The sequence below is a fragment of the Notothenia coriiceps genome, unplaced genomic scaffold (assembly GCF_000735185.1).
Source record: "Notothenia coriiceps isolate Sejong01 unplaced genomic scaffold, NC01 NC01_scaffold00032113, whole genome shotgun sequence".
NCBI classification, from domain to species: domain Eukaryota; kingdom Metazoa; phylum Chordata; class Actinopteri; order Perciformes; family Nototheniidae; genus Notothenia; species Notothenia coriiceps.
Window position 1 is genome coordinate 1 of NW_011364814.1, and position 12,163 is coordinate 12,163.

At 40.1% G+C, this 12,163-nt stretch overlaps 1 protein-coding gene across 1 annotated transcript; it reads left to right on the forward strand.

The window, feature by feature from the left end:
• Window positions 1-958: 958 nt before the first annotated feature.
• On the forward strand, window positions 959-9,892 carry LOC104960642 (neurexin-3a-like). The gene is made up of 5 exons (XM_010788731.1): window positions 959-2,078; window positions 7,919-7,939; window positions 8,789-8,815; window positions 9,760-9,771; window positions 9,879-9,892. Exons 1-5 carry the CDS (start codon window positions 1,394-1,396, stop codon window positions 9,890-9,892), a joined length of 759 nt encoding a protein of 252 aa, XP_010787033.1. The 5' UTR covers window positions 959-1,393.
• Window positions 9,893-12,163: the final 2,271 nt, after the last annotated feature.

The following is a 12,163-nucleotide window of genomic DNA, read 5'->3' on the forward strand; positions in this document are numbered from 1 at the left end:
GTCCCCGGTAGAAATCTGGTGAAATAGCCTAAAAAATAATAAAACCGGGGAAAATAGGGGGGAAAGTGAAAAAAAGTGTCCGAAAATAAGCACTCATGAGGCGGGCAGAGTCCCCTGTCAACTCCCGTTACATTCCTCCATGGTGTCATTTGAGCGAAAAAAGTCAACTTTTACGAGAACCAGGCTGGGGGGGTCAAAAGGGCTTGACCAAGGCTGTCCCAAAGTGCATGGTGAGCGGACTCATCACCTTCGTGATGAGTCTCCATTGTGATTTGAAAACTTCCATCAGACGAGTCCTTCGGGAGGCGGGGAAAAAAACTTGTTCGTCAGAATCGACACTTCCTTTACTGAGAGTGGAGGTGTCCTGACAGTGGAGCCTGCACTGGAACTGTCCTGAGAGTGGAGGCCTGCAGGCAGACCCCTCTCAGAAATGTAGCAGTTGATACCAAACCAATACAATTTCATGATTCTTGAGAACAATTCAATACCATAATAAAAAACTACAATAAATCCCATGTACTATAAAATACAACATTCTAGCCTCAGTCAGCTATAGACAATATTTTTATTCAGACCTTCAAATGACAGCAAACACAATGTGACCATGTGAAAGGTAAGGGTGAGCCTAACAGTTCAGCTGTACCCAACAACCTGCTACTAGTAAAATAACGCATAGTTCAATACATGATATCATCATTAATAGTATTAGCATATTTTCTTAACTAAAGTACCTTTACTTGTACTTATACCATGTACCTATACCATTGATGATTTGTATTAATGTAGCTGCTGAAGCTTTTTCTTCTCTCAGAGCACCTTTTTGTAAAGTAACGTCTTAAGATTGAATACATACATAAAATGTGCTCTTTTTATAAGATAGATGCAAAATACACCTAAGATGTGTGTTGTGCTCTTAGTGCTGAATGACCTGTTGTAACGCTCTGCCTCTCTTTTTCTGACAGTGATGGAACCAGAAGAGGACAGTGGATCCTACCAGACAACATCAAGGGGGAACTTCCACCTGCCCTGTTATCCATAAAGGTCCTTTCCATCAAACCTTACACCATGAGTTTTGATTACATCTGTCCTAAAACATAAAAAACGATTACTAGTAATAAAATCATCAACTCTAAGGAGAACACCAACTATTCCTCCATATGACCACTGCCTTGCAACTACCAGACAATTTACTGATGTAAACCTAAGACTGTTAACCACAACGACTGTTCACCTGCTACTGCCCTTTCCCCTTTTAAAACGTATTTTTGTAAGAAATATTTATCAGAATATATATCTGCACATATTGTGAATGAACCTGTGGAACCATCCGAAGATTTCAATCTGACTGCACCCCCTTCAGACATCTTCTTGGATTAATACTTTCTCTGCAGCAATGGGTCTCGTAGGGTTTTCTATCCGGCTGCAGGTGTTTCTCAGCACATGTTTGGGACTGGAATTTTTAGGCACACAAGGTCAGTGGGCACGCTACCTCCGCTGGGATGCCAGCACCCGTGGTGACCTCAGCTTCCAGTTTAAGATGGAGGCTTCGGAGGCGCTGCTGCTGTACTTTGACGATGGAGGCTACTGTGACTATCTGCAGCTGTCGGTGGTGGAGGGCAGGCTGCAGCTGGGATTCAGCATCGACTGTGCCGAGACCACAGTAGTGGCCAACAGACGGGTGGACGACGGCAGCTGGCACTTCGCCTCTCTGAGCAGGTATAACCTGCGCACAGTGCTGGTCCTGGACGGCCAGGCCAAAGCAGACGAGGTGCGGCCTCAGCGTGTGTTCATGAAGATAGTCAGTGATCTGTTCCTGGGTGGAGTGCCTCAGGATATCCGCAACGGTGCGCTCACACTGCCTACGGTGCGAAACATGCAGCCCTTCAGGGGCACAATAACAGACCTCAAATATGGCATTTCACAGCCCCTGTTCCTGGGAAGCCTTAAGGTGCCCCTGGAGTCGGAGGGGTGGTGCACGGTGAACCCGTGTGAGAATGGCGGCACATGCTCAGTGGTGGATGGGGAGCCTGTATGTGACTGCTCCAAAACCGAATACAGGGGCCGCTTCTGCAGTGAAGGTAACTTTAAAGTCTGACCCAGCTCTCATTCCCCCTGGCAGCACTCCAACTATGAAACACACTCATTTACTTTAAATTTGAATTTAGCTACATTTATTTTTGTTTTCCATTTTAAACTTTTAATCGTTGCAATTTCATCTGTGGGCATTATGCCAAAATTGCCTTCCTAGAGGCTTGATTTGAGAGGCTGAACAAATTAGAGATGTGGCCAATGATTCAGAGATTACAAAGCCAGTTAAAGCAAAATCAAAAAGAAGAGCTTGCTTCATTGAGTGTTAGTTCACATTTGGAGAGCTGCACCAGTCACGCTTGGATGAAAACCCATTTAGTTGTTGTTGTTGTTGTTGTTGTTGTAGTACAGTAATTCATCTGATTTGAACTTGTCCAGTGTCAATCACTTTGTCAAGTTACCCTACAGAGATGTTAAAGACAAACATCATTAACATCTTCACCTTTCAGTGTTCTCCACATTACTCAACATTTGATCTCTCTAGTCTCACCATCGTTTCTCATATTACCCGTCTATCATGAGCTGTGAGGTTGCGCACTCTGTGGGCCTGATTGGCTCTCACAATGATTACTATTATCCCGGTGTGTGTGTGTGTGTGTGTGTGTGTGTGTGTGTGTGTGTGTGTGTGTGTGTGTGTGTGTGTGTGTGTGTGTGTTGTGTGTGTGCAGCATATATAATCATGTGTGTGTGTGTGTGTGTGTGTGTGTGTGTGTGTGTGTGTGTGTGTGTGTGTGTCTTAGCTGTAAAATCAGAAAGCTTATCTAAGCACAGTTTGCCAGTGAAGCACAGGTTAATAGCATGGGTCCTGCAGGCAGTGATAAGGATGCCTATAGAGAGAATGGGGCCTCCTGGGCCCCTTTCTTCACCAAATCACAAGATGGCAGGTGTTTTGTATCGCATCCTTTTGTGCTGAGAATTTTGCTAGAGCAGTGTTTCAATCACTCTGCAGCCGGCTTTACTGAGACCAAAATTGATTTAGATTAAAATAAATCCCTTTACTCATTTCCCCCAGCCTTCCTCTCTGCTGGCCAAATGAAATGCGCTTTCACTTGCTTTAATAATAATAATGAATCCTGAGCACAGAACAGTGATAATGGCTGTTTTGTGGTGGTGATTGGTGAACATGTAGTCTGCACATGGAAAGGGAGCAGGAATCCATCTGCTCGTTATCTGTGCGTTAAAAAAACTGTTATCTTCTTAGTTATTCACAATCAATACACATTCTTCAGCCTTTCCAAACCAGCAGCTGAAGAGTAGACAATTACCTCACTCCTTATGAGATAATCAATACAATTTAGATGAGAGAGTCGTCTTTTCCATTTAATTAACTCAGATCAGAGGTCATTTGTTTAAATATATTTGTTTAGCTATTTATTCCCAGCATCTTCGACTTTCTTTTTTAACCTGGCACAAATATGTAATTTACATCTCATTTGGGCCGATGCCAAGTCCCCGGGACGCAGCCAAAGGTGTTTGGCCGATGTGTTTATGTGGATTCAAAAGTCGTAAATATTCTACAAAATTGAGGAGACCAATCTGATCGGAGCAACTGTGACAAATAATCTGAAACCGGCATGGACAATGACTATGTTTTAAAAATGTGCTTATCCAGAAAAGCCCGGTTTGGACACTTTACAGGCAGAAGAAACATTTCTATTAAAGAACTAATTATACATTTCTGTCTTTTTATGCCTATAATAGCTACTACCTTGAATTTTTATTAAAATTAATTAATCAATTATTTTGTATATTTTATTGTAATGTAGAGACAAGGCTTTTAGTGACAATCATGTATTGCCTTACAATTATATGTAAAAAAAAAAAAATGTAAAAAAGAAAATCTAAATATGATATTTGGCCTCAAATCATCTGAGGCCTGGCGCCCCCCCTGCAATCTTTGGCACCCCCCAGGTTGGGAAACACTGCCCTAGATCATTAGGCATCATCCTCACATGACCACCAATATACCGAGCAAAATGTCCCCAGCTTTCGACAGTGTACCATGATTGTTCTAAATACAAACATTTTAAATAAAAATGTTTTCCTCCACCACATTAAGATCTGCTCTACATGTGACTTCTTCTTCCTCACAAAGTTTTCTACCTAAAACTCCCACACACACTCCTCCCTCCTCGGCGCTGTGATGCAGGCGTGTTGGTGACCCTTGTAGGTTGATAGGCTGCCTTTCCCCACCTTGATGGAGAGCACTCACGTAGGAATGTGTTCCCAGAGTTGATTTACGTCAGGCTCTCCTCTCTCTCTGCCTCCTGCCCGGCACTGTTCGGTTAGTGGAAGCCTGGAACTCCAGCAGCCCTGAGAGGATCTGCTTTGCTGATTGTTAAGGGATAGATTATGTGCTTAATGAGGCTTGCTGATACAGATTGGTGGATTGCCTTCATTTTGAACCCTTGCTCTACCTTTTTTAACAAGGAAAGAACAAATCATGGCTTAAAACAAAACCTGAACCTGATAGAATGGGAGAATGGGAGATACTGTACATAAAATGACTCTCAAAGTAAAACATAGAATTACCTTTACAGCACATTTCTATCAGTCACTCATCCACAACTCTACTGCCTTCACTCTTTCATTCAGTAATTAATTCACCTCTAAACAAACTCAGCCCTTCCAGCTGATTGTCACGATCACAGGTACAGATCAGAACCCAATAGCACGACTCAGATACAACCAGTGTTTTGCAATGTTCAGTTTATTCAGGTCAGGACAGGCAGGGTCAAAACCAGGAAATCCTTCAGACAGGCAACCAAAACCAGACAGGGAGCAGGCTAGAACTCGAGGTCCGTAAACAGGCAGTCAGGGATCAAAAACCGGGCAGGACAAAAATCTAGGCTAGAGACCAACACTCACTGGAGAGCTTGGCGGAAAAGACAAGACAATCTGGCAAAGGACAAGTGATAGTGAGGTGGTATAAATACTGTGGAGTGATGAAGGAATGAGTAACAGGTGAGGGGAAGGGCTGGGGAGACCAGGTGAGGGAAGTGAGCTGATTACAAGGGCCTGGAGGAAGGCGGGATCTGAAATGACAGGAGAGTTTAGATGAGCCAAACCAAACAAACAATAATAGAAGTGTCTAACTTGTGACACAGATGCTTCAAATGAAATACTTACTCAAAGAGGAAACATTAGGCTGTATTCACTCCACATTGGGCCCTGCATGAAAAAAACTGGGCCCTCTCAGGCATTGGAATGGAGGGTATGGATGCAAATAGTTTAAGGACAATGTAAAATAATCAAGCAATACACTGCATCAGCAAATCAAATTAATGCCAGTGCAGGTTACGTTCTTTATAATGTTAACGACATTTTGCACTGTTTACCTTGCGGTTGTCATGATGAAAGATGATGATGTTAATCCATCCTCCAAAACTTTCTGCTTCCATAAAAACATGTCACTATTTACTCTTTGTCCCTTGCTGAACAACGTCTGTATTCACATGGCCACTATAGTGCTTTGTCACTTAACAATAAACAACTTGCCTTTTTTTATTGTGGTGGACAGATATGTTGAACTAAAAATAAAAATAAATACATAAATAAAGTCTGCAAATACTGCAGTCAGCCTATCAAATACCCACTATGTTGTGTCAGGTCAACAGCCAAATGTCGGCAATTCTCCCAGCTAAGGTCAGAAAGAAGGAACTGGAACCACCATGAGAGGCTCAGGAAGAGTTGTACTAACACAGAAACTACCTCCAGAAAATCTCTGGATTTGTATTCCCCTGTCTATCAAGTGTCAGTGCCGTGATGCTGTCACCAGTCCAGTCCCAGGCCTTTGACTCTACAGAGCAGATGGCTTCAGGAGCCCCCCGGAGCTCCCTAATGTTCATACATGAAACATGGCTGCTGGTGGAAGCGGTCCGTGAGGAGATTATGGTTGTTACAATATTGATGATAAAAACAGTTATAATAGAGCCCTCAGCCCCGTATGGACTAAGGCTTTTATCCTGAGGGGATTGTGTGTGTACTACACACACCTTCCATTTGCTGATTTACCTTCCATGTTAATGACGTGCAGGAAACAATCGGCTAAGCCAGCACTAATGAAAGAGAGAATATTTAGAAATTGTTCATTGATCACTGCACTCCCACTTCATCCAACACATGATGAATCATCCCTTTAAGTAATCCACGTTGAGCTGTAATCCCTCGCTGTCCTCCGCCACCTTTTAGGTATTGAATTAAAAGAGAGTCACACTCTCACTTAGATGATGTGTCCAACGATGAATACATACAGTTTTCTAAATGCAGGTGAGTTAACCCAAAGAATGATGGTCTGCTTGGATTTCTTTTCGGGAATCAATTTTCAAGGGGAGCTGGAGGATATAGATTGGTTTGGTTCAGGACAGAAACACATAGTTGTGAGCTCCCTGATGTAATTGTATCGAGCTGAATCCTGCCAGTTCTAACTATGAGTATTTGATTAGTGTGTTGATTGATACATTATTAAATATGTATATGTTCGCAAGTTTCTATCTCTGTCTTTCGACACACACACACACACACACACACACACACACACACACACACACACACACACACACACACACACACACACACACACACACACACACACACAATATTCATCTTTATTGATTAAAGGCCATTAAAAGTCCAGTGGCAAAATGAAATGTAGTATTCATATCAACTGTGCTCAATAATGTATCCCCAGTGAAACATTATTGCCTCTGCAGAATATGTTCCTGACTTTTGAACAGAGTCAGGAACAAGGGATGGCCTACTGTATATATTAACTGTAACCACCATAGGTCAATGATCTTACCCATTTTGTACATGAGCTCAATTATGTCATAAGCAATCATTTTTCTTTTACATCGACCTTTCAATTATCCAATAATTCCAGCATGTCATTATTAGATAACTATGTGTAGATGATTAGTCATATGTTATTTGCTATTATCCTCTCTATATTGTATTAAAATTTAAAAAAGGGGTAGATTACTGACCTAAATATAAGTCAGTCCTTGACTTAAAATAAAGTGGGAATAGATCAAAATGATACCATCATTTAAATGTGTCCTGCGGGCACACTGGCAGATGGGCGGCCCTCTCAGGGGGGTATTGACCTGTCAAGACAGCCCACTTGATGTTGTTTGACTGAGTGTTTTTCTGCAGCACCGTTCAGGCGGTGATATTTTTTTGATATCGGACTGTTTATCTGTCACCCAACCTTAATCAAAATGTCGACTTGACAACCACTTTATTCTAAAATAAAAGCTTAAAAAATGGTCAGTCATATTTCAAAAAGTTTTGCTGCTATTCATTGTTTCCAGGCTGATCCAGGATCTAGTGTTAGGGCCCCCATGGCTGCAACAACTCAATTATCAGCATGGTGTTTGATCTATCACTTTGGACATCATTTCAGCCACTGTGAACAGGAACTCAGGCACTTTATTCTGTTCTTCTTTTGTTTGTTCAGTCCCTTACACAGTGTTTTGGGTTTTGTTGCTTTTTTGTTTTATGTCTATCATTTATAACCAGAACCTGATAAAAATGATCAAATGTAGGCCTAATGAAAGTGTGTGTCTTCAGTGTTTTAATACATGGATATAAGTCTCTCTGAATGTCACCAAATGGAAGTGAATGGCAGTTCCAGACTGCTGAAGCTTTCACGCTCATGGCTGAAACCTTCTGCATTGTGAATAAAATACACATGGCTGTGCCCACTGCCAGCCCTCTGTATGGACTATTATGTGTATTTTATTTTTGCATGATAATCAACATGCAAGTAATAAGAGTGTTTCTAATGCTGGCTTTGTGTGCTTATTTTCTCTGTCTCCCTGTATTCCAGAGGTCAACAACAATATGCCAGGTGAGTTTAAATGAAAAAACGTTAAACACATGACACCATATCAATTGTTTGTGTAGCTGCAGTTTTCATATATGCAATAAAACCCAGTGATTCTGCTCTTTGAGGCAACTTCCAATCTTACCAGCTTAAAATAATTCATTTCAGGTATATAAGATGCACTGAGACTTAGCTGTTATCAGTTTGTTTTCTGAAATGAGCAATTGCATGTAAACAGCTGTTGCCTGAAAGAAGGGCGCTTAACTATACATTTTTTAACGTAACAAATGATACTGCAATTATTTGCCAGTATCTTACTATTGGGTAGAACAAGAAGCAAAGTGATGATGTAATTAAAAGTGTGCCAGTCATACCTGAAAACAGTAGAAAACAGATGAGAAACAACTGTTGCTGTATTCATTGTAAAGGCGACTAAGATCTCATGCTTCCTTTCCTTATGGGAAGCTTGACAGAATGTTTAGTGGCTTTATACATCTTGATTTTTCAGTATGTCTGTTACCTTTGCCCTTTTTTAAATTATGCTTGCCCACCTTAGGCAAGCAACATTTATGTTACAATATATATATTGATTTATAAGGTATTGCAGATTTAAATCCCTGCAGCAGGTCAGAAAATGTGAGCTCTGTTATTGAACTCAAGAAAGAAAGGAGGCTAAATATCACTTGTACTAACATGCTGGTGTTTCTACTGAAGAAAGCTCTGTGTGACCTGTTCTGATGCCATGCTTTGCCTCCTGTGAAAAACATGTATCATCACAATACCACAGAGTATTGAAACTTAGTGTGCTCTTTCTTAAGTGTTCTCTGTCTTTCTCCCCCTTCCCTCTCTTTATCCCTCGTTCCACCTCTCAAGGCCTCGCACATATGATGGCGGAACAAGGTATGCCTCCTTCCATCTTCTGTTTTTTTGCAGTGTCGAGCTGGATGCTCTGGTGTGGATTGTGAAAATGCATGGTTTACATACATTGGGATTTTAATATTTAACTTGACTGCCCTACAAAGCCATGAATATATTATCCTCATAAAAAGAAGGTATGGAGGATTATCTCTTGTGTGAAAAGATCATCAATCCATTTGTAAATGTGTAATCTGGTAAACACTTTCCACAACAAGTACAAATATTTGAAACTAATCATCCCAAAACGTTCCGGTGGTCTGCAGCAAGAGGAACACTTTTCATCCTCTGACAGTGTTGGAGAGTAACAAAGTACCTTTACTCAAATACTGTACTCAAAAGGAGACAACAGAAAAAAAAATAGCAATTAAACTACATATTGGTCTCCAGTTTTTTTTTTTTAATCCATGATTTAATATTAAAAGTAATAATCAACATTTACTCTGCTATGCATAACTGTGATGTTCTTTCATAGTAAAAAAATTAATTGAAGCAATTTTCCTCTACTTTGAAAAAGATGCTCTATGAAGCGACTGTCAAATTCATATTTCGATGAAAACTCCAGACTGACGCTCTGACACATCACTGACTGATAAACAGCCCATATCGTTTTTCCCCCAAGCTAGAGTAGACGTGATATTAGTTCAGCGTTAAAGTGATTAAATGTTAACACTCTGTGTAGAGCTCGGGGCCTTCGTAGGGCAGCCTTGTTGTTTCATTCAAAGATTCTGTAATGCCTGATGCAGATGTATAAGGTGTTTGGTGGTCAGTTGCATTACAGTCGTACATGCATTTTTCTTCATGACATGTAATAATATATACATTGAAACGTTTGGTGTATTTGGACTTACATCTCCTCTTCTTCTTCCCTGCCTGGGCTCTCTCGCCGTGGATCCTCTGTTCTCTCCTGCCTCCTCCTCCTCTTCTAGCTAAAAGCAAAGGTACAGCTTTTTCGAAATCTTTCCTTTTTCGCCTGTATGAAAAGCGACGCTTGCTCTGTGAGTTTTTGAGAGCAGTGCTGTGTAATGTGTTTATTTGCTGTGTTCAGTGTCTCCTCTGTAATGGTTTCTCACCGAGGGTTCTTGGATTAGGCAAGTAGTTAAGCCAACTTTAATTGAAGGAGATGGAACAAAGAGTGTGTGGCTTTTATGCTTTCTGACTGTGCCTGTGGGTTTGGAAATGTGTCAGGACGCTGTACAGTGTGTGCAGTGAGACACTTTACATCAATTTTCACAAGAACAAGCTCTCTTACCATTTCCTCAGTAAACCATGGGTTCTACTAATTGATGACATTTACAAAACCTGTATTATTCATTCTTCCTACTTCCTACCGGCTGATGCAGAGACAGTACAGGGTTTCTTTTGGCAAAATAATTGACACGTGCCTTTTTGAACTAACTTTTTCTGAAATATATGAACAAAGGTACGGTGGCCCTGAAGTGCAAGTCAAAACAACATTTCACAAAACACTACAGCATTTCACAAAATTCTATAGCATTTCAGAAAACACCACAGCATTTCATAAAACACTTCAACATTTCACAAAACACTTCAACATTTCACAAAACACTTCAACATTTCACAAAACGCTATAGCATTTCAGAAAACACCACAGCATTTCAGAAAACACTACAGCATTTCACAAAATGCTACAGCGTTTCAGAAAATGCACAGCATTTCATAAAACACTTAAACATTTCACAAAATGCTACAGCATTTCAGAAAACACCACAGCATTTCATAAAACACTACAGCATTTCACAAAATGCTACAGCATTTCATAAAACGCATAGCATTTCATAAAACGCTTCAACATTTCATAAAATACTACAGCATTTCATAAAACACTTCAACATTTCCCAAAACGCTACAGCCTTTCACAAAACACTACAGCATTTGCCAAACGCTTCAAGATCACATAAAACAATTCAACATTTCAGAAAACACTACAGCATTTCAGAAAGCACTTCAATATTTCAGAAAATACCACAGCATTTCAGAAAACGCTACATCATTTCAGAAAAGACCACAGCATTTCACAAAACACTTCAACATTTCACAAAACGCTACAGCATTTCACAAAACACCACAGCATTTCACAAAACACTTCAAAATTTCACAAAACGCTACAGCATTTCACAAAACGCTACAAAATTTAAGAAAACACTACAGCCTTTCAGAAATCGCTTCAATGCTTTAACCTTTCACAAAACACTACAGCCTTTCACAAAACGCTACAGCATTTCAGAAAACACTACAGCATTTCAGAAAATACCACAGTATTTCATAAAACACTTCAACATTTCACAAAACGCTACAGCCTTTCACAAAACGCTACAGTATTTCAGAAAACACTACAGCATTTCAGAAAACGCTTCAACATTTCAGAAAACACCACAGCATTTCAGAAAACACTACATCATTTCAGAAAATAACACAGCATTTCACAAAACGCTACAGCATTTCAAAAAACACTTCAACATTTCACAAAATGCTACAGCATTTCACAAAACGCTACAGCATTTCAGAAAACACTACAGCCTTTCAGAAAACGCTTCAACGCTTCAACATTTCATAAAACACTTCAATATTTCAGAAAACACTATAGCCTTTCAAAAAACGCTACAGCATTTCAGAAAAAACTTCAGCATTTCAGAAAACGCTTCAACATTTCATAAAACACTTCAGCATTTCAGAAAATACTTAAACATTTCATAAAACACTTAAACATTTCACAAAACACTACAGCCTTTCACAAAACGCTACAGCATTTCAGAAAACACTACCGCATTTCAGAAAACGCTTCAACATTTCAGAAAACACTTCAACATTTCAGAAAACACTACATCATTTCACAAAACGCTACAGCATTTCACAAAAAGGTTCAGCATTTCAGAAAACACCACAGCATTTCACAAAACAACATTTCAACTTTTACGGAAAGGGTATTCCTTTGGACGGAGCCAGCCAGAGAAGCACTGCTGTGATTGGTTGTTTTTGCTGCCAGTCAAGAAATGATGCTTCGTGATTGGTCATGTCCCAAAACATCAGCCGTTAGCTCACAGCTCCTCATATCTGTTCAGATACTGGTCAAAAGTTAAACATTTATAAACCAGGGTTTCCGCTAGGATTTTTTCTTGCCTGTCAAATGTCCGGAAAATAATTTATTTTACCGGACAAATTTGAAACTTACCAGTCATTTTTCAATAATAATAATAATACGAATAAGAATTGTGTAGCAGAGTTTCCGTTAGCAGGTAATTACCGGACTATGACCGGATATGCTGATGTTTAAAACTCAGTTAATGGGAGTCATTTTTATATTGCTTCAGT